This window comes from Colias croceus, chromosome 29, assembly GCF_905220415.1.
Source record: "Colias croceus chromosome 29, ilColCroc2.1".
In the NCBI taxonomy this organism is placed as follows: domain Eukaryota; kingdom Metazoa; phylum Arthropoda; class Insecta; order Lepidoptera; family Pieridae; genus Colias; species Colias croceus.
Genome location: NC_059565.1, coordinates 3,922,865 through 3,948,928, shown reverse-complemented (window position 1 = coordinate 3,948,928; position 26,064 = coordinate 3,922,865). Strand labels below are relative to the sequence as shown.

Here is a 26,064-nt window from a genome sequence, read left to right as displayed (position 1 = left end):
CTAGTGGTCCGCCCCGGCTTCACCCGTGGTACATATTTCGCAATAAAAGGTAGCCTATGCCCTTTTTCGGGTATCAAAATATCTCTATACCAAATTTCATGCAAATTGGTTCAGTAGTTTAGGCGTGATTGAGTAATAGACAGACAGACAGAGTTACGTTCGCATTTATAATATTAGTATGGATTATTATTACGTAATTGGTGTATTATTTGCATAATTTTGGGGTATTATTATTAATTACAGTTGTTTATTTTAAGGAAAAAAACAATAATGATTATTAGTTAAAAAATAATTGATAATAGTCAAATAATAATGATTGTTGACTTATAATAATTATTAATCACTACAGTAAAAGTTCCTTATTGGCGGGGTATATGTTCCATAAAATATATGCCTCGAATACAGAAACCGTGAATACGGAATGGTAATTATTATATGGGATTATAGGTTCTACGTAATACGTTCCTAGGTGACGATTGAGATTTTTTTCGTGTCTCATTTTTTTTAGTTGACATTATAAACTAGGAAGAGTGCAGTAGACGTTACTCGATCACCGCCGCCGGCGCCGCGGGCATCCGCGCGACTCGTTCGAGCTTGTCATGCGATAATAAGTATTATAGTAATGAAGATAAAGTTAAAATTCATATGACACGGAAACTGCGCTCCGCTTCGCCGCGCTTCGCCGCTCTTCTGGTGTGAGTTGACCCTTTAGACGAAACAATAAAACACGCAAAGCGGCTTTTACTATAAACGGAACTACATTTAAAAATATACTTTATTTATTGAGTTATAAGGTTGCTTCCATTCTGTTTATTTACGCTCCTTCTATGTCTCGTTTCAGCACCATACTATGTCTGATTAAATAAATAGATATTAGATAATAAATACAAGGGGAAGTGGGAGGCGGACACGCGCAGGCTCGCTCGCGCACCCTTCGCACACCTTACTGCCGCCACGTGATCGTAGTGATGTGACTTGACCAACGCTGTACTCGATAGTTTACAAGAAAAACTATATTTTAACATATTAATATTTGACTTTAATATTAAAACTCTTTTAAAAATATATTAAAAATAATTTTGTGTTGTGTTTTGTATCATACACTTTCTAATATTATGAATGCGAATATATTATAGTGTAAATGTAAAGTATGTAATGTTACGATATTATATTTTAACCGCTAAATTGATTTTTGAAGGTTTTGGTAGGTATAGAATTGATATATATTTATATTGTTTATTATTTCATTTTAAATTATTAATTAATTCTTATTTTATTTAACATTAAATACTATTATTATTTGATTTATTATTAAAAAATAGTACTAAACCCGATCTTTTATTTTCTTAATTTTAATAGTTAAGAAGTTCACACGTTTTTTCAGATATTTCAATTATACATTTTTTTTAAACTACCTACTTATAATTAATAGAAGACTTTACATTATTATTTAAAATTACATATATTTATACTTTCTTCATACATTTCTCCTTTAATAACATATTGAACAATATATTTTCTTATGTTACATATTTATTTACATAACTTATCGATAGCTCAACACGCAATTGATACCTACCCATCCCTATTTGTCACACACACATTTATATAGTATCTATAGCTCATCTGCCTTCGATGCGCACTAAGCAATTTGTGCAATACACGCGCTCTATACTATTCTAATATTATAATACTCTAAGCTTCTACTGGTAGCAGCAAGTAATATTTATTAGTTACACCAAGTACTTCCATAATTATGTTGTGCTAATTAATAAATTCCTAGTACCTACTTATCTCAGTTTATAAAGTTGTAAATGCTTACTTTATTTACTTTTATATTTACAATCTGACACAAACACTTTTACATTGCTTACATAATAAAAATTGATCACAATTTACTTTTGATATATTTTACACTGTGGCATAGCGCACGTTACGAAAAACAAACGACGCGAGGAGCGCGAGGAGCGCGAGTCACGCGAACGGCCCCCCACACTTCACATCCTAAAATCTTGCCTCGCGTTGAAATACCTCGCGTTAATAACACTACTGTTTTCGTTGGGAAATTTAACTTTTGAGTGCTGGCTGCTGCCAGAAGAGTGGTTGGAGTTGCCAGGTTATAACGAGGCGTGCCGAGTTTTGGGGAACTATTGACCTAATATTAAATGGAGATAAGTTTTGTCAGGTTGAGTGCTTGCTTGTGGTTGCTAGTGGTGATTATAGGTAATTACCCGATTTGTTATAAAGAAAAAATATTAAAAATTTCGCTACCTATTGCTATTAGGTGATTATTTATTTATAGTCGAATGAAAATACTATATTAAATACAGTTATAATTAACGTCTATAGAATCACAAACATTGTCCCAATTGCCTGCACTCAAAAGCAGCACAGACTATAAATTTAAGTCAATTCGACACGAAATAAAAGTCATTCCCATTCAGCGAATGTAGCCAAATCAAGTGCGGGTCAAACTCGCGACACTAAGGGTTCCGTACAAGCATAGAATATTGTAAGACGTAACTTTTGATTTAATATTTTTGTGGATGAATAGTTGTCACTTTTTCCTGTCAGAACATGCTTAGCTGTCGAATACTATAAAAAGCCGCATTCGTACGAATCGTGCCTAGGGGCTTGGACGTCGCGTTGTTTATACGACGTTCGACTCATCTACCCTCACTTTGTTAATAGTCGTTGACTAGCTGCGATTTGTTATCAACTACCTACATCAATTAGGCAGTTGTGTAGAATCTCAGTACATTCTTATTACATTTAAACTATTATTTAACCCGACCTCGATAATATACTCTAACGTGACGTATGAAATGCTGTCTGAAAAAATGCCGATGAAGTTATTATTTTATATACCTATTTGTTATTATTACATATCATGGTTCATGATATACAATCATCTTTATCAAATTTCATCATTCAGTCATCAGATTCAGGGTGACAGACGGACAGACAGACAGCGAAGTCTCAGTAATATGTCATAACAATATGTCAGGTGCGTTTTATGTTTCGGTACGGAATCCTAAAAAACCTGAGAGCAGTTAGCCATTAAAAAATCCACGAGCGCGTCTCAAATGCCCTGTTTTGTTTGACCGTGATACATGAGAATTTTTTAATTTCAACACGAGCCTGTGTGCGCGCATTAAAAAAGTGTAAAAAGTAAAAGCTCGGGAAATGAGCGCCCGTTGCGGCCGCCATAATGGAATAGAGAGCTCATTCAAATTTCGAATGGGTTGTCTATGGACGGTTAAATGGATAGGGGTGGGTGGCGTGCTCTAAGTGGCGATTTTTTATGCTGTGTTAGTAGTTTTTATTTTTTACTAATATCACGGATAATATTATACTATACTAGGTAATATTATGAAAAAAAGTACACTTCACTTCTACTGATATATTTTGTCGAAGCGAATTTTATTTTTAAGTGGAAATCAATCGTTTCCATTAGATTTTTATAAATATTTTTTTTTATTAATTTCACGACTAAGAGAAAATATTTAAGTTTTGTATCGTGATTAAAAAATAAAGGGTAATTTAAAAACTTATAATTTGAAATATTAGGTGCACAAATAAAATGTTCGTTGTGCCTAAAAAATATGGTTCCATCTCCGCGTGATATTTATGCGCGATCGTAAAAATTAATTTTAGACGTCGAAACCGGACTACCGGTTATTATCTACACGGTAATAAAATCTTTATTGATATTATAGTTACTGTATGTTTTTTTACTTACAATGTACGTAAGTTGTATACAGTTAGGTAGATTTGAGTGCTGTTGGACGTGTGTTTTGTAAATTATATGATGTTCTTTTATAAGAAAAATCGGTCTGTATGTTTGTGTTCTTACACTCTAAATGTTGAAAATTGAAATAAATATAGGCTCTATAAAATAAATATAAGCTATTTATTTTATTAGGCGCCAATCTCAGGAACTACTGGTGCGATTTGAAAAATTCTTTCGGTGTTAGATAGCCCACTTATCGAGGAAGGCTTATTGGCTGTAATATATCATCTAGCTAAGACTACTGCGGGTAAAACCGCGGGGCACAGCTAGTATAAGCTAAAGTTTATTTTATTGCTTGTGATTTGTTAAATTGTCGGCATTTATTGGATTTTATGTATTATTCGGAGTTTTTTTTGAGTTTGAGTAAAAAAAACAAGATTAAAAAATTTGCATGTAAAATCTCACGGTAAACGCACATTTTTTATCTGTGTCACATCAACTTGTATTCAAGCCAGGTGGCTATTTGCCACTTAAAATCCCAATGTAAATAGATAACAACTTCCTGATATACAAAACATATTTGACTAAATACTGTGTCAGTGTATTTAGCCCAAAATTTTGTATGACATCTTTGTGCGCAGGAGTCACGATGATTTTCGATTTAGTATGTCAGTATTATTACCTGAGTATGCTTATATATTGTATATACTAGCTGCTCCGCGCGGTTTCACTCCCGTGGCTCCACTCCTGTTAGTCGTAGCGTGATGATGCCTATAGCCTTCCTCGATAAATGAGCTATCTAACACCGAAAGAATTTTTCGAATCGGACCTGTAGTTCCCGAGATTAGCGCGTTCAAACAAACAAACATACATACAAACAAACAAACAAACTCTTCAGCTTTATAATATTAAGTATAGATAAGCATACTCAGGTACCGGCAGGCATATACCTAATGCCTAATGGAAAAGCTGATTAAAATAATCGGCTCTTCATCACTGTTGCCCGCAATACTATCGCAATGTTTTTACATTGAATTGAGTATAAACAAGATTTTAAATCTTTTATCAGTAATTTTTCAGTCTATGCATTTTCACTTAAGTTTAGGGATTTTTTTTTTATTAAAAAATAGTTTCGGCAAATATAAAACTTCGGTATGCCTCTCATAGGACCGCTTTCTACTTGTCAATAAATAAATTAATTTTTAAAATAAAATATCGACATAACAATGCATATTGGACATCCCTACAATTCCCTAGCTCGTTGCGACAATTCGATGTATTGTTTTCAGCTTTATTAACGAGTGCAGAGTGCATCAGTCTATGGTCATCGTATTGTAAAAAAGGAATTTGTGAATGTACTTATTGTTGTATAGAAAGAAAAAGATTATGAAATAAATGATGTTAAAAATCATTATTGTTACACTAACTAATTCTTTTATAAAACAGGGACGTGATAAAGTATTTCGAATTTCGTGTATCAAAGTTGAGGAATGAGGAAGGGAAAAATCCTGTCTTTTGTACACGAAAAATTGGTAAGGTTCAACGCGTGTCGCGAGAAAATTAGGAGAAAAAAGAAATTTCGAATTAAATAATGGCTACAAATGTTCTAAGTAACATAAATCAAAAGTTAATAAAAAAGTATGTACATAATATAAATAATAACAAAAACTAAAAAGATATGATTCCGGCCAGGATCGAACTGGCGGCCTTCTGCGTGTAAAGCAGATGTGATAACCACTACACCACGGAACCCGTTGTAGGTATACACGAAATATTCAGTCTTATGATAAGATGTTGAGATGCTTGGTTTAGTTCATGTAGTGTGCGATAAATTACGTAACAGACAATTACAATACTTTTATAATAATACTAGCTTACCGCCCGCGGCTTCGCCCGCTTTGTCTAAAACCTAATAAATTATATACTTAAACCTTCCTCTTGAATCAATCTATCTATTAAAAAAAACCGCATCAAAATCCGTTGCGTAGTTTTAAAGATTTAAGCATACAAAGGGACATAGGGACAGAGAAAGCGACTTTGTTTTATACTATGCAGTGATTTACTCTTCGCCCGTGGACCCGTGGTACATGTTTATGTTAACTATATGCTTACCAACACATTTTGCGATTCATTTTTTTATATTATAGCACAGACTAATAATAATATACTACGTATACAAATTATAGATAATACTCAGGCTTGTTTTTTTGTAGGAATAAGGGAGAAGTTTTAAATCGAATTAAAACAAAAATAATGGCTACTGATATATTATATAAAATTGAAAATTAGTAATGTTGTAATTTATAATACAAACTACAAATATTATAAACCGTGAAAGTTTTAAAATGAATGTTTTTTACTCTATCACGCAGAAACAGCTGATCGGATTTGTTTGAAATTTATTCGTTATTTAAATATCAACACCTCATTACCGCACGTGATAAAATAATTAATTTAATTTATTCTTATCGAAGGTTAAAATCACCGGAACCGATATTTTCCGCCAAGACAAAAATAAATGCAAATTGTATGCAATTATATGTTATCTGTGACATTTAAATTCTTATATAGAGCTATGTCAAGTGCAGCTAATTGGATATTTTATTGATTGTCCATAGATAGATCACTACATAGTATAAAACAAAGTCGCTTTCTGTGTCCCTATATCCCTAATCCCTATGTCCCTATGTATGCTTAATGCTTATCTTTAAAACTACGCAACGGATTTCGATGCGATTTTGTTTAATAGATAGAGTGGAACTTAAAACTCATACATTTATTAATTATACAATTAGACTTCTTCTAGAAGCACTTTTGAATCGTGTTAACATATTTTTAACATTTACCACCGATTCGGAAAGCAGTAACTATGGAGAAGAACCGGAAGGTTTTAGTATAATTTACTATAGGTTTTAGACAAAGCGGGTGAAGCCGCGGGCGGAAAGCTAGTTTGATTAATAAATTATGTTTTGTAATGACTTTTATTATTATTGATTATTCACCTTTTTTGGAAATTGGTTAAAGGCCAAGTGAGATGTTAAGCCGTGGGTGGATCGTTGTTTTAGATTTGTAGTGTCGAACCCACTACCTATGTCGATAGAAGATCGTCTATTGCACGCATAATGTACCTATGTCAATGCTTTTATTGATTGTAGGCTTGTTTTTTATATTATTATTTGTTAAAAAATACTGTACCTATTGGCATTGATATAACTATCTACATACATATTATATTATACAGGTGTAATAAATAAGAAATAATATTGAAAATGAATTAAATGTATTAAAAGACTTCATCGCGACTTCAAACTTCATAAAAATAATAAATATAGATAAAAAATATTATTGTAGTGTCACCGATCCTTGATAACTTTACAAAGTTTGAATTAAATCTCTCCAAATTAAAAGTACGTTATCGAGTCTTAAGAATCATAAAAACATGCAGGTGACGCTAATAAAATCATGATTAAATCGCGCTTTAAATCCGTCCAAAAAACGTCGCTTATTACCAAAACAATAGACTGCTTTACGCGTAATGGGGAATATTCATGTTTTTCTTTTTTGTCTTAAATTAATAGTTTACTATTTTATAACGTAGAAAAAAATATTAATGGGCTTCAAAATACTCTAGATATTTTTAAAAATGAAATTTAAAACTTTTAAAAAATGTAAGCAGTTCAAACGCCGCCATTGTGCGCGCGCTTTGCGTGACGTCACATGACACGTCCAGTGGGTGTTTACCTTGTGTTTACTATGGAGTATGGAGTGATGATTCATACAATGTCGTGTCAAATGACGTCACATTTCGTTCGACCAGTGGTGGCGCGTTCTGCCAGTTTGAATTTCGCTCACTTATTTTGCACTTTTTGAATATTATTTTAGGGGTTTAAATAAAAAGTAAATAAAAAAAAATCCTTTTCATTATAATATAACGATAATAAGTATTCGAGAAAAAAATATTTTAGGCCATTTAAAATTTTATGCATATTCCCTATTGCGAGAACAAACATACCGGCAGTCTTCAGCCACTTTCGGTGTACCAACAAATTGGCAAGGGACTGTACAGAACTATATGTTATCCTCCGTCTCTGTCTAACACGATAGATGTGAGCGAGAGAACTGTTTCCCGAGTGTGGACTGTGGAGTGGAATTTCCAAACTGTCGGTTGTCTTCTGTCTCGGTTTGTATCTATAAGTGCAAGCGAGATAGCGATAGTCTCCCGAAGAACAAGTGCATTCTGTTTCTGTCGAATAAGTTTGAGGGATAGCCAAAGTCTACCAAGGAACAAGGACCAATGTGTGAGTGAGATAGCTACAGTTTGTCGAGGAACAACGACGTGTGTGGAAGCGAGATAGAGATAGTCTGTGCAGGAACAAACGTGGTACGAAACAATGGTTAACACTAGGTTAACACTTAGGTGCTAAATTTCATTGTAATCGGTTCAGTAGTATTTGCGTGAAAGAGTAACAAACACACACACACACACATCCTCACAAACTTTCGCATTTTTAATATTAGTAGGATAGATTACCTTTGAGTATCTAGTAGGTACTTTTGATCTGAATTGTTTATGGTTTCATAATATAGGTGCAATAAGATAAATGATAATGTTTATTCGCCTTAATTTCTTTAACGATTTACTTCCATGCGATTGTCAACCTTATTCCCAAGTATTAAGCTCTAAATTAATACGCGACGTTCCAATTGACACTTTAAAGTTCCGACAATTGTGAATTAAGAAGGAAACGCTTTTAATTTAAACGAAATTATGCTCTATTTTAAATGTTTTTAGGTGCTTTTTTCTTTGTACCTAAACTGGTTCTTTGCGTAGGTGTATATTAAGGTACAGGAAGTAAAGTCTTCCTGTATGGAAATTTTAAAATAATAAAAAAAAAATTATAACTTTTGTTTTCTTTGAAATTTTTGAGAAATTGAAACAATATTAAATTTAGAAATAACGTGTAGCTAGCTGTTAGGGTATTACCGTTAAAGATTTAGTGATAAGACAAATGTATTTTTTATATGTGTGTTCTGTTCACTTCTGATTGCACTCAATTATCTCTTTAGTTTATTTTTTGCATATTTTATTTTACAAATAAAAGTCAAAGGTAAATTACTCCTGTTCTAATATATTAATAAATACAATGAATCACGTTTGAACCGATATTTTGTGTGAATATTTAGTTAAACAAGCTTATTCATCAAAGCTCACAACTTTCAAAAACATGACAAATATAATAAAAATTTGCATTCAAACTTGTGACTCAATACAGATTGCGTGAGATTTAATAATGTAACAAAACTAGTCGATAGAGCCGAAAGTAGAGAGTTAGCAAATAAATAAAAAATATAATGTTACTTAGGAATGATGTAGCTTTCTACGAGTGAAAGAATTTTCATTATTGGATCAATACTTCCGAAGATAACCACCGACAAACATACATATAAAGTCTCAAGTGTAGCTTCTCCTCCTTTAGAAAAGATTTGGTAATTTTATTATTATGAACGATGTTCATATTGTTGTTTTATTTATGGTTTCTAATTACTTTTCTCGTAAGTTGATTGGTAGAAATGTCTGTTCGAGATAAAGCCTATCGTTTGAAAATAAAGAACACTAGTAACTTACAAGTTTTGTTTAATTCAATACTTTATGGTGTACTTATTTACATAAATATTTTTTCATTTGTAATTCAACGTTAAGTTACGTAAATTAATACATCAGATCCAACACCGATTTCGTAAACCGTACCTAAATGATCGCCTCTTTCTACAAGGTATAATGCAGGAAGAAGCAAAGAATATTTTCTTAAGGCACCCTCTTTTTTCGCTACAGAGACACTTTAGGATGAGGTAAAATCTCCGGGCTGTATCTTTTAACTTAGGTTTACAAAAGGCTATTCAGAAAACCTAGCTTCAGCTTAGTGCACGAGTGCTAGCTTGCGTGTGTTTTTTTTTTAATTTCTCAAGCCTTTTGTACAAGCTGTTGTGGTTTTTATAAAGTGTTGTGGCTTTAGAATAATGTGTTAGGTGTTTTTGGACGTTGGTTTTGTTGGAATGTTTTTGTTATGGATAGGTTTGTGCAGATATTAAGTGGTAAATAATGATGAATGTGACTAGAAAGATGTTAATTTGATACTTAAAGATTTAAATTTCTTAGTGTGTCGTATTCATGTTTAAATGTGTAAATATTGGTACCTTTATGTTATGATAATAATATTATGTTGAACCTTAATCACTTGAAATGGTATTTTAAAGACAGTTTATAGTATAGTTTAGGGATTATCAATTATCACAAAATCATGTTTTTATAACTGAGAGTCAGTTCCTAGTTTAATTAAACGATTTTATCATAAGAAAATTAAACTACTACTCCTAATCTTAATCTTATTGTTGTCTCCTATAACTCATTTATAAATTTCCTTGTTACAGAATCGAGCAGACAATGATATACCACATCACTATAACGAAATAACAATCCGTACAAGAATGCCACGAATCTCTCGAGAACCTCACGCAAATGTGATAAATTACCACGTTCCTCTAGTTGTTAGCGTCAATTAGCCAAAGCCCAGCCCTCAGAGGGATTCTATTTTGTAACCAAAGCGTATTAGCGTAGCGTAGGATGTCCCAAATGCCGATATACAGTCAGGTCGCGCCGAAACAAGCGAAGAAGAATGGCAAGAAAGCTCAGGGTGGTTCGAAGGAGTTCGATCCGTTGAATTACAATCATGGGGGCAATGTTCAGATATTGAACGCGCCGCTCGAGAGTCGCGTAGAGAAACTAGAGAGGAGAGAGGGGAGGGAGGGTAGGGAAGGGAGGAGGAAGGAGGAGGTGCGCAGGAGGACGCAGAGGAACGAGCCGGGGGAGGGGAAGGTGGAGGCGTATCTGCGGCAGAACCAAGTGAACATACGACAGCAGCAGAATCGACATTCGGCTGTAAGGCAAGCGGAGCATAGGGTTAATTTGAGGTTAGTAATTTTTAGCTGTTGATTTATTTGAGTGAATTTTCTTGTGAAATTATTGAAGATTGTAATACCGTTCTATTATTGTAGGTATTGTTATAAGTGAATAGTTTAGTAAAGTGTCCAGAAAGGACGCGTTTATTATTGTAAATTTAAGAAAAAACATAAATATCGCGTCCTTATATTTCTGTAGTGCTTCTAAATCTAGTATTCCTAACATTGCGCTTGTTATAAGCACGCAAATAGAATAATGAATATACACTTATAAATTAAATCATATAACTATACATACTATAGACATTTTATTCTATAGATGTAAAGTTTTTCTTGCCCTCTATGAAAATATCAATCAATGCATAGGCGACTATATTTTATTACATATTTTACAGATCTCTTCCCCTCAACGAGGTGACCGCTCGCGGCCACGACCGGACACCAACTGACAGGCATCGCGGCTTCCCTGAGCGAGAATCGCGCGAATACAGGAGAGAGCGGGACAGGGATAACTTTGAATTTGATGGTGGGTAGTTTGAGATTATGTTAACACTTTTAAGTTGTAATATATCATAATGAATTTTTCAGCTTGGTTTTACTGTGTTATGGGTTATTAGTTGTTTTACCGTAAAACTGGAATAACTGCGATCTCCCACTTTTACAGGCTTCTCAATTAACCACTTTCTAAAACAGGCGGGTTAATAATAGGATAATCGTATTATTTATAGTGGGAGAGATTTCTTATGTAATCATAGCCAACTCAACCATATTACTTTACTGTGTTATATACTTTTCATGTAGTTTTTGTACAACAAATGCTAATCATATTTTTAATTTTTATGTGCATTGATTACACTGAAAAACATGCAAATTAATTTGGTTTAAATACATGTATTATTTTCTCAGTTAGGTATATAAACCAACGCGTAACACAAACCAAACATAGGCAAGATGTTTTAATAATATGACTTCTGTTAAATCAAGTGTATAATTTGATTAAATGATTGTTCTAAAACAATTCCAGGCGAACCGCTCAGCCCCATAGCTGCGCGCGCGCACGACTCTACCCGTCCCGTTCGCAAGTCGACCTCTAGCCAACGTGTGAGCGAGACGACCATATCGACGGACAAACGCAGGTTCTTCTGTCGCGAGTGGGTGTTTCAGAAGATTGCGTATTGTCTGGAACAGAGGGCTGTTAGTAAGACGTGTGGCGCGTTGATTTTGGGTATGTTTTTGTGGAGAAATTGATGGTGTTGGATTTGTATTTTTTGGGTTGATTTTTTTTTATTTGTAGTTGATGTAAAGATTTGAGGGCTGCATAAAATTCTTCAGGGTCCTAATTTTTTAATATTTTATTTCCTTTCTAATTAAAGAAAGGCGAAGTAACTTATTCAAAAAGTGTTCAACACTAAACAATCTAATTTACAGATAAGTTTAACAGAAAAAAAACAGCTCTTTAACAGTCTATCTCCTTTATCTTATATGTACTATCTTTCCGCCTGCGGCTTCGCCCGCGTTTTCAAAGAGAAACCCGCATAGCTTTCGTTCCCGTGGGATTTCCGGGATAAAACCTAGCCAATGTTACTCGTGGATAATGAAGCTTTCGAAATAATCGAATGGTGAAAGAATTTTTAAAATCGGTCCAGTAGTTTATGAGCCTATTCATTACAATCAAACAAACAAACAAACCTTTGAAATATTGGCTGCTTCTTTTATGCAATAAATCTAAATACCCTAAAATCTTTTAAAGGCGACAGTCTATTTTTTATCTTTTAACAAACCTTTTACAGACGAGAAACAGTCTTTTTCTTATGTTTTACAACGTTTTACAGGCGATGCGGGTAGCGGCAAAACGGCATTATGCCAAGAGCTAAGCCAACCCGGGCCGGGCCCGCAGGCGCGGCAACAACGCGCGTTGAATCGGCGTTTGCTGGCTAGGCACTTTCTGCAGGTGAGTGGTGTGATGATTATGATGATGATGGTGATGATCATGATGGTGATGAATCATCATCCACCATGAATCACCATCCATCAATATCAGGTGATGATGGTGATGATGATGATGATGATGAATTTGGATTTTGGTGTTCAAAAATGTTCAAAGAAATTGCCGTATTGATCGAGGTGTACGAGTTTTACCCTTTACAGTATATTTGGTGGTTCATTATTTTATTTATATAGATATCTAGATGTATTCTTAATAATATTATAAATGCGAAAGTGTGTTTATTCGTTTTAATGTGACATGGCCATGGGTAACTTTTGACAACTTTGACAGCGGTGAAACGACCCATACTAATGCGAATTTTACATCAGGGGAATCCGCGGGCAAAGAAAAATATATACGAATATGGTCTATACTAATATTATAAAGAGGAAAGGTTTGTATGTATGGTTTTCACGCATAAACTACTGGACCGATTTTGATGAAATTTCGCACAGACAATCTTTACACCCTGAGAAAGAACATAGGCTACCTTTTATTGCGAAATATGTTCCACGGGCAAAGCCGTAAAGCTAGACTACAATAAAAATGATGAAGATGATAATACTGTTCATGACAATAACAATAAATAATTGTAATTCCAGGGTCCAGGCGAAAGTGCCCAACGACCAGGCGAGTTTATACGCTCGCTAGCCATGCAGATTCTAAGTCATTCTGCGCACGCGCGGCCTACGGACAGGGAGCATAGCGCACGGGATGTGGGTGGGAATAGGTGGGTTATAACTTATATTTTATATACAATTTATAAGTCAGGAAAATTTCTATAAGGCAGGAAAATTTCTATAGGACAGAAAGATTTCGGTAAGTCAGGGAATTTTGATGAGTCAGAAAGATTTCGATGGGTCAGACAAAATTTCGATGAGTCAGGAAGACCTCGATTAGTTAGAAAGTTTTCTTATATGCAGATTCTTAGTCATTCTGCGCACGCGCGGCCTGTGGATAGAGAGCATAGCGTACGGGATGTGGGTGGGAATAGGTAGGTTTACTTTAATCAGTCATAAAAATTTCCAATAGTAGGTAAGTTAGAAAAATGATTTTAACTGTGTTTTATGCAATAGTTGTAAATTGGGAAAATTTCATACGTCGGGAAAATTTCTATAAGCCAGGAAAATTTCTAAACGTCAGGAAAATTTCTATAAGCCAGGAAAATTTCTATAAGCCAGGAAAATTTCTATACGTCAGGAAAATTCTATACGTCAGGAAAATTTCTATACGTCAGGAAAATTTTCATAAGTCAGGAAAATTTCTATATGCCAGGAAAATTCCTATACGTCAGGAAAATTCTATACGTCAGGAAAATTTTTATAAGCCAGGAAAATTTCTATATGTGAGGAAAATTTCTATACGCCGGAAAAATTTCTATAAGCAATGAAAATTTATATACGTCGGGAAAATTTCTATACGTCGGGAAAATTTCTATAAGCCAGGAAAATTTTCATGTCAGGAAAATTTCTATATGCCAGGAAAATTTCTATACGTCAGGAAAATTCTATACGTCAGGAAAATTCTATACGTCAGGAAAATTTCTATTAGCCAGGAAAATTTCTATAAGCCAGGAAAATTTCTATACGTCAGGAAAATTCTATACGTCAGGAAAATTTCTACACGTCAGGAAAATTTTCATAAGTCAGGAAAATTTTTATACGTCAGGAAAATTCTATACGTCGGGAAAATTTTTATATACCAGGAAAATTTCTATACGTGAGGAAAATTCTATACGTCAGGAAAATTTTTATAAGCCAGGAAAATTTCTATATGTGAGGAAAATTTCTATACGTCAGGAAAATTCTATACGTCAGGAAAAATTCTATACGTCGGGAAAATTTCTTTTAGTGCGGAAAATTTCTATACGCTGCGAAAAATTCTATAAGCTAGGAAAATTTCTAAACGTCAGGACAATTTCTATAAGCCATGAAAATTTCTATAAGGCAGGAAAATTTCTATATGTGAGGAAAATTTCTATAAGTCAGGAAAATTTCGATTAGTCACTAAAAATCCATACTAATATTATAAATGCGAAAGTAACTCTGTCTGTCTGTCTGTCTGTTACTCAATCACGCTTTAACTACTGAACCAATTTGCATGAAATTTGGTAAAGAGATATTTTGATACCCGAGAAAGGACATAGGATAGATTTTATCCCGGAAATCCCACGGGAACGGGAACTATGCAGGTTTTTCTTTGACTGCGCGGGCGATGCCGCGGGAGGAAAGCTAGTAATAGATAAATTATAAAAAAAATACGTATTAATGCGAGATATTTGAGAGAGGATTCAACTATAAATTTATATTTAAAAATGGTATGCATAATAAATAACCTCATATTTTGTGGTTTTCAGAAATAATTCGGAAGAGAATTTGATACAACGGTTCCGTGAGATGGGAGAGGATACAGAGGATAGTTCCAAACCTTTGTTGGGTGATTGTGAAGGTAATATTATTATTGATTTAATTGAGTATTTAATTTTATAGATAAATTTTAACAAAAATAGAGATATGTAATGTTAAATGTAGTTTTAATTTTAAGTAATATAGTTGTGTATTGCGAAAAATATTTCAACAACAGATTTAAAATAATGTATTATGTGTATTTTAAAAGTTTATAAAACATGAGACTAGTGCAAAGCATGTGTAAAATAAGGACTGCAAATATTATGTTTTTTCTTTCTTTATTAAAATTACAAGGTCGCGTCATGGCAATACCGTCACGTCATGGAGTGAGGCGAAAATTTTGGTATTTTTGAATCTTGTCATAGAAGTTTCACTTCTGACACATGTGCTCTTGCACACACGCTCTTTTATCTTTATATATTTCTTACAGATCGCACGGACGACGACGACGTTGGCAGTAGTCGAAGAAATAAAACAATAGATAGATTGCACGAAAGAGACACCTATATGGACTGTATGGCGGATGATAATGTGAGATTATTAATTTATTTATTATATACTAGCTGTGCTGTGCGGTTTCACCCGCATTCCTCCGCTCCTGTTGGTCTTAGCGTGATCATATATATGCCTTGCTCGATAAATGGGCTATCTAACACCGAAAGAATTTTTCTAATCGGACCAGTAGTACCTGAGATAAGCGCGTTCGTTAAGTTTTATAATATTATGGTATACGTTTGTGCTACGTATTTGTTTTTTTTTTAATAAATCCCTATAGATACTAATTAATCATTCCCTTTTCACAGTTACCAGAAATAATGCCGCGTACGAGCGCAAAACCGACGAACCCGTTCGTCGAAGACGACATGCGGCTATACGAAAACCACGAAAACCTCTTCCTGCGCAACATATCTCAACGCCAATCGAAGGAACTGCGCAATTCCCGCCTTTTACGACAAAGTTCCGAACCGTTAACCGAAAAAAAACCGGTATTACTCCAAAAGAGCCTATCCACGGAAACAGAAGAGAAAAAACCGGAAAACTCACCGCCCAAATCGAGAATACCGGTCGCGAACTTCAAGTACCCAAATAAGAGTGAGCTAAAACCGGAATCGCCGAAGAAATCGGTATCGGAAATACCGGAAGTGGAATATGAGAATGTTCTGGATAAAGAAGATCCTCCGCCCATACCGTCTCTGCCAATAAGTCAAAGGACTTTAATAGCTAATGCGTATTATGAAAAATTATTATCGGACAGTGAAATACAACAAGCGTTATTGCCGCAGAATGTGGAAAAAGCACCCGATGAGTGTTTTAAGAAGGCCATATTGTTTCCGCTATTGGAAATAGATCCGCCGAAACAATGTTTGTTTTTGTTGGTCGATGCTATCGATGAAGGTACTACGGGTAAGTCCTATCCTATCCTACTAATATTATAAATGCGAAAGTTTGTGAGGATGTGTGTGTGTGTGTTTGTTACTCTTTCACGCAAACTACTGAACCGATTACAATGAAATTTAGCACATATAAAGAGGGTAACTTGGATTAACACATAGGATAGGTTTTATCCCGGAAATCCCACGGGAACGGGAACTATGCGAGTTTTTCTCTGCCCCCTATCCCACTTGGGGACATGGGACTTCACTTTAATATTGTTTTAGATGTACATGTGTACTTTCTTTTATGAAATATCTTTGTTAAAGTAGAAAGTAAGGTGTTAGGTTCAATATTTTTTTGACATATACTACCATTTTAAATGGCCTGTTTATGTGATTTGATAGTAAGAAATGGCGTAAACCATTACCGATTTAGGTTTATTATAATATAATTTTTAGATTTTAACACTTGATTTGTTTTTAATTTAAAACAATGTTAGATAATTCCATCTTAAATAAAAATAATAATCTATTAATAATTTAAGACCCCAAATTACTAAATTACAAACCCCTGCTTATTGTTTTTGCGAACTTTTAAATATCAACTTATTTCTAATAAATTTCTAAAACTACTTGATTATACAATGCAAACATTACACATGATTCTTCCCCATATTTTCAGGTAAATCCGACAACGAGAGCGGTGTAGGCGGTCTACTGTCCCGCCATCAACATTTACTGCCACATTGGTTGCTTCTAGTGGCCACAGCTAGACGACACTCAAGACATTTGACTAAAATGTTTACAGGTTAGTTGAATTTTAAGTGCAAACTAGCTGTGCTCCGCGGTTTTACCCTCAGTGCTCCGCTCCTGTTGGTCTTAGCGAGATGATATCTACATTAATATTATAAAGAGGAAAACTTTGTTTGTTTGTTTGATTGTAATGAATAGGCTCATAAACTACTGGACCGATTTTGATGAAATTTGGCACAGACAATCTTTAGACCCTGAGAAAGAACTAAGGCTACCTTTTATTGCGAAATATGTTCCTCGGGTGAAGCCGGGGCGGACCGCTAGTTTAATATAATAACATTATTTATTAATGTCAGTTAAATAAAACACTTCTACGAAAATAACCGTCTCATTTCTAAAACTCAAAAATTTGTACATTCAATTCGACCTTCTGGAAGCACTTTTGAATCGTCATAACATATTTTTACCTTTTATTTATGTGTGTTCCTTTGTATTGAGATTCTATTATATGTTAGGTGTTCTGTTATTGTTCTGTAATCTGTTGAATTTTAAATATAAAATAATGTAATATCTATATAATTTTAGGGTTCCGCAAAATAACACTAGATGAGTTACAACGTGCCCACGTTTCAGCCGACGTTCAACGCTATGTACTAGCTAGATTGGATACGGAACCTAGGTTGCGGTAAGTAAGGCTATTTATAAGAATAATATTAAATCTATACAAACTAGATTGTTAAGAAATTTCCAGGAAACCGGTATGATGGATTTTCAACTGTATGGTCTTAAAAATAAAGTTCGCAATGACTAATCTCTAAAACATGAATCTTTATGGTACGAATGATTTTCAGCTTTACTACCCAAAAAATAAATTGGAATTTCAGTATGACTGTTTCCACTCTGACAATACGTAGTTGTTTTTGTTATTGCATATATTTATAAGTTTATATAATTATTTCTAATCAGTGTTCGAGCGTCAAGCAGTTTAGTTTTAACGATAACTTATCATTACATCGATACAAGTGATTTTCAACTCTATCACCATATTATAATAAAGTTGATTTTCCACTAATTTCAGATGTTGTAGTTTTAGTGGTTGAGTGTCAATCCAATAAGTTTTCACAATTACTTAAAATGTACATAAGTCTCTATTATCTAAATAATAAGGTTTATTTTCCTAATAACTAACTATTATATAGGCCCTAATTCAGAATAGAATTTCAGCTATATCATCCATACAATAAAGCTGTTATTCACAATGCGATAAATCTCTTATCTGTAATGCAATATTTTTTTTTAATTAATTTTTTTTTAATTACATACTATGATTATTCATTGATACAACAAATACATTTTTATTACCTTAATCCTTATAGTAATATAGCGTTTAGACGCGGCGTTTTTTTATCATTTTACATTCTTAATATTTATTTATGTTGCATTTGTACCATACAAATGATTTTCAACTCTATCACCCATACAATAAAGTCGATTTTCCCACCAGTGGTCGAGTATCAAGCGACTCAGCTGCTGCAGCGGCGGCTGCGGCTGCGTTGGACCATTTGAGGATCAAGAGCGATGGCTGTTTGCTTTATTTGGAGAAGGTGGTTAATTATCTTTATCTTATCCATACTAATATTATAAATGCGAAAGTAACTCTGTCTGTCTGTCTGTCTGTTACTCAATCACGCCTAAACTACTGAACCAATTTTCATGAAATTTGATATGGAGATATTTTGATACCCGAGAAAGGACATAGGCTACTTTTTATCCCGGGAAAATGACGTAATCCCGGAAATCCCACGGGAACGGGAACTATGCGGGTTTTTCTTTGACTGCGCGGGCGAAGCCGCGGGCGGAAAGCTAGTATATAATATAAAAATTAGAGATGCGCCGAATAGTGGTTTCACCGAATAACCGAATACCGAATACTATTCGGTTAAAACCTTACCGAACCGAATATTCGGCCGAATTATAAATTTATAAAGAATAGAAAAAATTCGATCACGAGGCGGGACTTGAACCCGCATCCTTCGCGCCATTCCGGGGCGGATGCCTAACCAACTCAGCCACTCGTGATTTGATTTTTTCTCCACCAACTCAGCCACTCGTGATTTTTTCTATTCTTTATAAATTTATATTTATAAAGCATTTGAATGCCATAAAAACCAAAAAATATAAATTCGGCCGAATTATTCGGTTCAATGTTTTGACGTGTTTTGATGCGTAAACCGGTTCTAACGGGTCGCAAGTAACGCGCGCGTATATCGCCCGCGCACTCCGTGCCGTGAGCCGTCTCAGTTGTGTTGAAACATCGCACGAATACGTTACAAATTACAACAAAAAAATATTAAAAACTTAATATTGTTTAAAAGTTTTATATTTTTACTTTAAGTTAGTGTTTGCAATATGAAAGTAAAAGATCGCGAGCTTGGGACTTTTTTGATGAAATGCAAGATGACAAAACAAAAGTTTAGTGTACTTAATTTGTGTGATTGTGTTATTTCTCGTGGTGGAGTAGGGCGCAGTGCCAGTGAATGTTGACTATAGTTTAAAAAAATAATGTCATATTCTATTGGGACTAAAAGCATTGTCTTCAGACTTCAGGATTTAAAGTATAATAAATATTAAATACTGACTAAGTGCTAATAATAAACATGATTAAATTGTGTTGATGTAAATTTACAAAATAAACGTTGATCTGAAATGTAATGATTGTTTTATTTTATATAGGTATATATGTACCTATTGCTGAAACTATGCTAGAGTTTAACTTCGATACGTTGCGATAGATGTCGCTAGGCGTCACTTAGAACGCGCTATCGAAATGTTTTTACAGAAACGTATAATAATTTCAAGGCGGCTGATAATTTGCTTGCTTGACCTTACGAAGTACCGTTGGCCGATTTTCCCGAATAACGAATTTGATTAAATTTGCTATTTTTGTATGCCAATCACCGTGCTCGTTGCGGTCGATTAGGCTTTATAAACGCAACAAAAGAATAACTAGAAATTAGAATTGACGCATTTGGTGCACTTCTCAAATGGTACACTTCGCAACTGGTGTGGGAAAGTAGGCTTGTATTCAAGTTTTACGCACGTGATTGTAGCAGGTCAGTCAAATGGACGAAAACTGAAGCTGGACGGCAAACCAGCGCAATTACCCTACCTTAGGTTCAACACATTCTTCATTGGATTTCTTTGACTTGTGTATAGTATGACAAAAATCATTCATAATATGAAGTTATTTAAATCTTATAAGTGTATCCTGTAGTCTGTAATATAATATAACCTGTGTTGTCTTATGTGTTTGTTCTAGCCGCTCCGAGTTGATCAAAATTTCTGCATTTTCCCACTCAGTTCCAAATGTTAAATGTCACAACCATACAAGTCTAAGTGACTGAAATTTGAGTCCTGTCTCTCCCATATATACTGGACATTGGCGAAGTCCCTTTTTATTGGGTGGAGCCATTAATTAAGAGAAGAAGAAGAAGTATTTAGTTCTATAGCCAAGAAAGTAGAAATACTCATACCGAATATATTCGGCACCTAAACCGAATAATTCGGCCGAATACGAATAGTGAAAAAGATGCCGAATACCGAATATGTATTCGGTATTCGGCGCATCCCTAATAAAAATGAATCCCAAAATGTGTTGGTAAGCGCATAACTTGAGAACGGCTTAACCGATTTCGTTAATTCTTTTTTTATAATATTCGTTGAAGTTCGAGGATGGGTCATATGTAGAGAAAACGTGAATATGTACCACGGGCGAAGCCGGGGCGGACCGCTAGTTATTTTATAAATACGTCTTCACTACATAGTATAAAACAAAGTCGCTTTCTCTGTCCCTATGTCCCTTTGTATGCTTAAATCTTCAACGCAACGGATTTTGATGCGGTTTTTTTAATAGATAGAGTGATTCAAGAGGAAGGTTTTAGTATATAATTTATTAGGTTTTAGTCAAAGCGGTCGGAGCCGCGGGCGGCAAGCTAGTAAACTATAAAATGTCTATTTTAATAATTTAATCTGTAAACATCCATATTAATATTATAAATGCGAAAGTAACTCTGTCTGTCTGTCTGTCTGTTACTCAATCACGCCTAAACTACTGAAACAATTTGCATGAAATTTGGTATGGAGATATTTTGATACCCGAGAAAGGACATAGGCTACCTTTTATTGCGAAATATGTAGATACCACGGGCGAAGCCGGGGCGGACCACAAGTATATCATAAACACGTGCAAAAAGCACAATATAAACATAATATTATGCATTTAATATAATAACTTTGCCCACTCAGGTGCTAGATGGCGTGGCGGATGGTTTCATAGCGCTACGGGAGATACGCGAAATACCCGGCACTCTAAACGGGCTGTATCTCTGGTTGGCGCAGAGATTGTTCCATGGGAGGAGGTTTACTAAGGTAAGGGGGTTTTTATTCAAACTCAAACTCAAACATTCATTTATTCAATTAGACTACTATTTAGTAGCACTTTCGAATCGTCATTACATAAGTATTTTTAACATTTACCACCGATTCGGAAAGCAGTATCTATGGAGAAGAATCGGCAAGAAACTCCATAGTTGCTCTTTTAAAATCATGTCAATATTACATAATATGTAACTTATATCTAACTTATACATAATATATCATAATATGCCAAAGAACTGTCCTGTGGTTTTTACGCGACAACCCTCCATGGGTCTTTATCGTCTTTGATTTACATCGTACATTTCGTATCGTATTTGATTTATAATACATTTTAAGTTTTTATAGGATTTTTATTATTCCCCTAAATACTATTTTATAACTTCAAACAAAACTTCTAGTTATGTGACAACTCATGAAAATAATTATTTACATCAGCCGATTCACCAATCTCTCTATCTAGAATAGAAGAAACAAAATTAGATGTATAATATTGGAGATATGCGAAAATGTTAAAAAAAAATAATAGTAAGAAACAACGTACTAACTTGCTTTTGAAGATAAATTTTTCATGACATACACTTATTCTGATTATCTTTCTCACTTTAACACTTAGAGATGCGACAAAAAATAGGAAAAAATACGTTACTACGTTTTTTATTATCTTTTTCATTCCTACTCTTACAGGTGTATGAAAAAGATTACGAACACCTAAAAAAATAACGAACATACATACTTTTGAAACTATATTTTTCATTCCCTTCAAACTTTATCTCCTACAGGCACAACAAAAATATGGAGAAATACATAAAAGATAATATTTACATACTATTTAATTTACTTCTCATTCTCTTTCTAACTCTATCTCTTACTCTTTCTATCTCTTACAGGTGCGTCTTCTCCTCGACGTGCTTTTAGCAGCACGTTGCGGCGTCACAGAAGAGATGCTATATAAATGTCTCTTAACAAAAGAGTACAGTGTTACAAGAGAGGACTTTAATAGGCGGCTACATTTGCTCAGACGGTAAGTAAATATATAACTAGCTGTGCCCCGTGGTTTTACCCGCAGTGCTCCCTCTGTTGGTCTTAGCGTGATGATATATAGTCTTCCTCGATAAATGGGCTATCCGACACCAGAAGAATTTTTCAAATCGGGCCTGTAATTCCTGAGATTAGCGCGTTCAAACAAACAGACAAACAAACTCTTCAGCTTTATGATATTAGCATGTATAGATTAGCTGTAAATGCCAATAATTTTTTCGCAGAAAATAACATGGGTATTAAAATTGGATGTGATTCTGGAATATAAGATAATATTATTGATAAAATTAAAATGAAGTGATTTGGAATCATTTTGATATTTAACATTTAGTTTTAAGCATAACAATATAACATAGCATTACAATCTAATTTGTATATAAAACTCTCATTATTTATTTCTTTATAGGCGATTATGAGACATATTTTCATTTCATTTTCATTTTCATTTCAATACAATGTGCATATGTAATTCGTGTTGTTAGGGTCAATGTGCGGATTTATTTTGTGTAGCGTATACAATAGTGAGTGTAATTATTCATGTAGCTATGTATTTCTTGTAGTGTACTAGTGATGGAGCGCGGCACCGGCCATTTACGTGTATTCCACGCTTCGTTCGCGGCTTGGTTACTAGACGTGAAGCATTGCACGCGTCGCTACTTGTGCAGCGCGGCCGACGGGCACGCGGCGCTCGCCATGTGCTACACGCTGCTGGCTAGGGGGTGAGTGGGGGGAGGGGGGAAGACGTCTGGCCTGGGGGGTGAGTGGGGGGAGGGGGGACGACAGCTGGCTAGGGGGTGAGTGGGGGGAGGGGGGACGACTGCTGGCTAGGGGGTGAGTGGGGGGAGAGGGGACGACTGCTGGCTAGGGGGTGAGTGGGGGGAGGGGGGACGACTGCTGGCTAGGGGGTGAGTGGGGGGAGGGGGGACGACTGCTGGCTAGGGGGTGAGTGGGGGGGGGGGGGACGACTGCTGGCTAGGGGGTGAGTGGGGGGAGAGGGGACGACTGCTGGCTAGGGGGTGAGTGGGGGGAGGGGGGACGACTGCTGGCTAGGGGGTGAGTGGGGGGAGGGGGGAAGACGTCTGGCCTGGGGGTGAGTGGGGGGAGGGGGGACGACTGCTGGCTAGGGGGTGAGTGGGGGGAGAGGGGACGACTGCTGGCTAGGGGGTGAGTGGGGGGGAGGGGGGACGACTGCTGGCTAGGGGGTGAGTGGGGACGACTGCTGGCTAGGGGGTGAGTGGGGGGAGGGGGGAATGTGAAACCCTGCACTCCATCCTGTATGTGGGTTATAGAAAAAACATTTAACAAAGGAGATCTTTTAAATGTTTCGTCAAGCCTAAAGTGAACAGGTACTAGGGATGCGCGTTCCATCTTAGACCACATCTCAACATAACATCAGACGATATTGTGGCCAAGCGCTTCCCTATTCCCAATAAAAAAAAAGACGGGTTGCACTCCGGGAGTGCCGGCAGAAGTGAAAACTTGATTATTAACGTTCAGCATGTTTGATATTTTGGAATGGTATCCGTCTTACGCATGGAATATAAGGGCTAAAAAAAAATCCGTCTTACGCTTTTTCGATCAGGCCACGTGTCCTGACGCGAGTTTAATATTTTATACCCAACGCCGCTAAAGAAGTTTTCACTTCAAAAATGTGGTCGATCCAAGCTTTAAAAATTTCAATAGCGCTTTTGATCAGGTTGACCACAATTTCCTTATTAGAAAATTGTAGCCATCAGAGTATCACTGGCTTTTTGCCATCGAGGTTTGCATAATTGAAATTAAATATATTACAGACAGAGTAGATGTTGGATATACTTCTTTCTTTATAATGTCACCTGGTGTGCCGCAGGGTTCACTATTTGGACCATTGCTTTTCGTAATGTTTATTAATGATATAGTCAAAGTCAATTTATTTATTGATCTAGATTTCATTTTTTTCAGCACTGGTTCTGAAAGCAATTTTTAAGTGTGCCAATGTAAATATAATATATGAAATTTAGAAAACTTAATGTCTTAGCAAATATTGGAAACTTCTGTTTGATAACATAATTGATCCAAATATGTAATAAATTTCAGACTCAGTCCCCTTGAAATTCACCATTACGTTTATCATATGACGTACCTCGAACAGCATTTGTCGTCGCAGAAGAAAAATAAAAATACGTGAGTTGAATTAGTATCATTGTAGCTTATTTTTTATTAACTTTGCATGTTATGATTTATCCCGATGATAAAAAATCTCATTTACAAAAATTCCATCATCAATACAGGATTTAAAAGTACTGAAGACATTTAAGACAAAAAAGTCAAGTGTTCGTATTTATTTATTTATTTATGTATTTATTTAACACTTTAATATAGATGTTGACCGCCTCATTGAATCATTTTTTATAATTATTTCAGCGACGATGAAGTTTTAAACCTTCACACGCTTATACTCCTATGGGTTTTGGATTCCGGATGTGACGTAGAAGCGGCGTTGAAGAGAGAGACGGATATAGCTAGACGCCTTGAGTGTGACACGCAAGTAAGATATCTTACGTAACACTAGGTATTTACCCGCGGTTTTTCCCGTGTGGTGTTATACTTGATAAATTATATACTAACCAGCTTTCCACCCGCGACATCGCCCGCGCAGTCAAAGAAAAACCCGCATAGTTCCCGTTCCCGTGGGATTTCCGGGATAAAACCTATCCTATGTCCTTTCTCGGGTGTCAAAATATCTATATACCATATTTCATGCAAATTGGTTCAGTAAAGGCGTGATTGAGTAACAGACAGACAGACAGAGTTACTTTCGCATTTATAATATTAGTATGGATAAATAATAATATACCTTCCTAGAGAACTAAGCTTTCTGATGGTGAAAATGGATTGAAAATTGGTACAGTAGTTTTGAATTTATCAGGACAAGAACAATTCAATAGAACTGAAAGACTATGTTAAATATTGAGTAGTGCTTAGTTTATTTTTGATAACAACATTACCGTTGCGTACTAGTCCATATTATTTATTGAATAAAACTTAATTCCAGAACGATTCGAAAACCGAAGAAAAAGATGGCGATCCAGAGTCGGAGAGTAAGGAGTCAGCGTCAGGTATGTTTATCCAATCTTTTATCATAGTAAAAATAAAATAAATAAATGAGATATGCGTTGAAGTACAATAAACAATTTGACTCACAATCACAACTCACACAACACAAAGACATCACAACTCACACTTAAAAATGTCGCAAGCAAAAGTCTGCCTACGCGTCTGTAAGACAGAGTTATTTTAATGAGCGATACAATGGACTTTGAACATTACTGTCATGAAATAAGGTGTTAATCAGTTAATTTAGTGAGTGTTTTGTACAACATCGCTCGGAGGTTTTTA

The 26,064-nt window shown here is 35.2% G+C and overlaps 1 protein-coding gene and 1 non-coding gene across 2 annotated transcripts in view; one reads left to right on the top strand and one right to left on the bottom strand.

Annotated features, from left to right (window-relative positions):
• The window catches only part of LOC123704479 (ankyrin repeat domain-containing protein 50), a 78,817-nt gene that overhangs the window by 22,655 nt on the left and 30,098 nt on the right, over positions 1–26,064 (top strand). Inside the window, exons 2-18 of the mRNA XM_045652873.1 lie at positions 10,163–10,702; positions 11,086–11,216; positions 11,715–11,915; positions 12,523–12,641; positions 13,280–13,407; positions 15,034–15,125; positions 15,516–15,616; positions 15,889–16,489; positions 17,141–17,266; positions 17,797–17,896; positions 18,716–18,815; positions 21,517–21,639; positions 22,536–22,669; positions 23,247–23,405; positions 24,763–24,849; positions 25,090–25,213; positions 25,721–25,784. Coding sequence (XP_045508829.1) covers positions 10,356–10,702; positions 11,086–11,216; positions 11,715–11,915; positions 12,523–12,641; positions 13,280–13,407; positions 15,034–15,125; positions 15,516–15,616; positions 15,889–16,489; positions 17,141–17,266; positions 17,797–17,896; positions 18,716–18,815; positions 21,517–21,639; positions 22,536–22,669; positions 23,247–23,405; positions 24,763–24,849; positions 25,090–25,213; positions 25,721–25,784 — 2,737 coding nt within the window. The 5' untranslated portion in view covers positions 10,163–10,355. The remainder of the gene's footprint in view (positions 1–10,162; positions 10,703–11,085; positions 11,217–11,714; positions 11,916–12,522; positions 12,642–13,279; positions 13,408–15,033; positions 15,126–15,515; positions 15,617–15,888; positions 16,490–17,140; positions 17,267–17,796; positions 17,897–18,715; positions 18,816–21,516; positions 21,640–22,535; positions 22,670–23,246; positions 23,406–24,762; positions 24,850–25,089; positions 25,214–25,720; positions 25,785–26,064) is intronic.
• Trnav-uac lies at positions 5,413–5,485 on the bottom strand. The gene has a single exon. It is a non-coding gene; the product is annotated as a tRNA-Val (tRNA).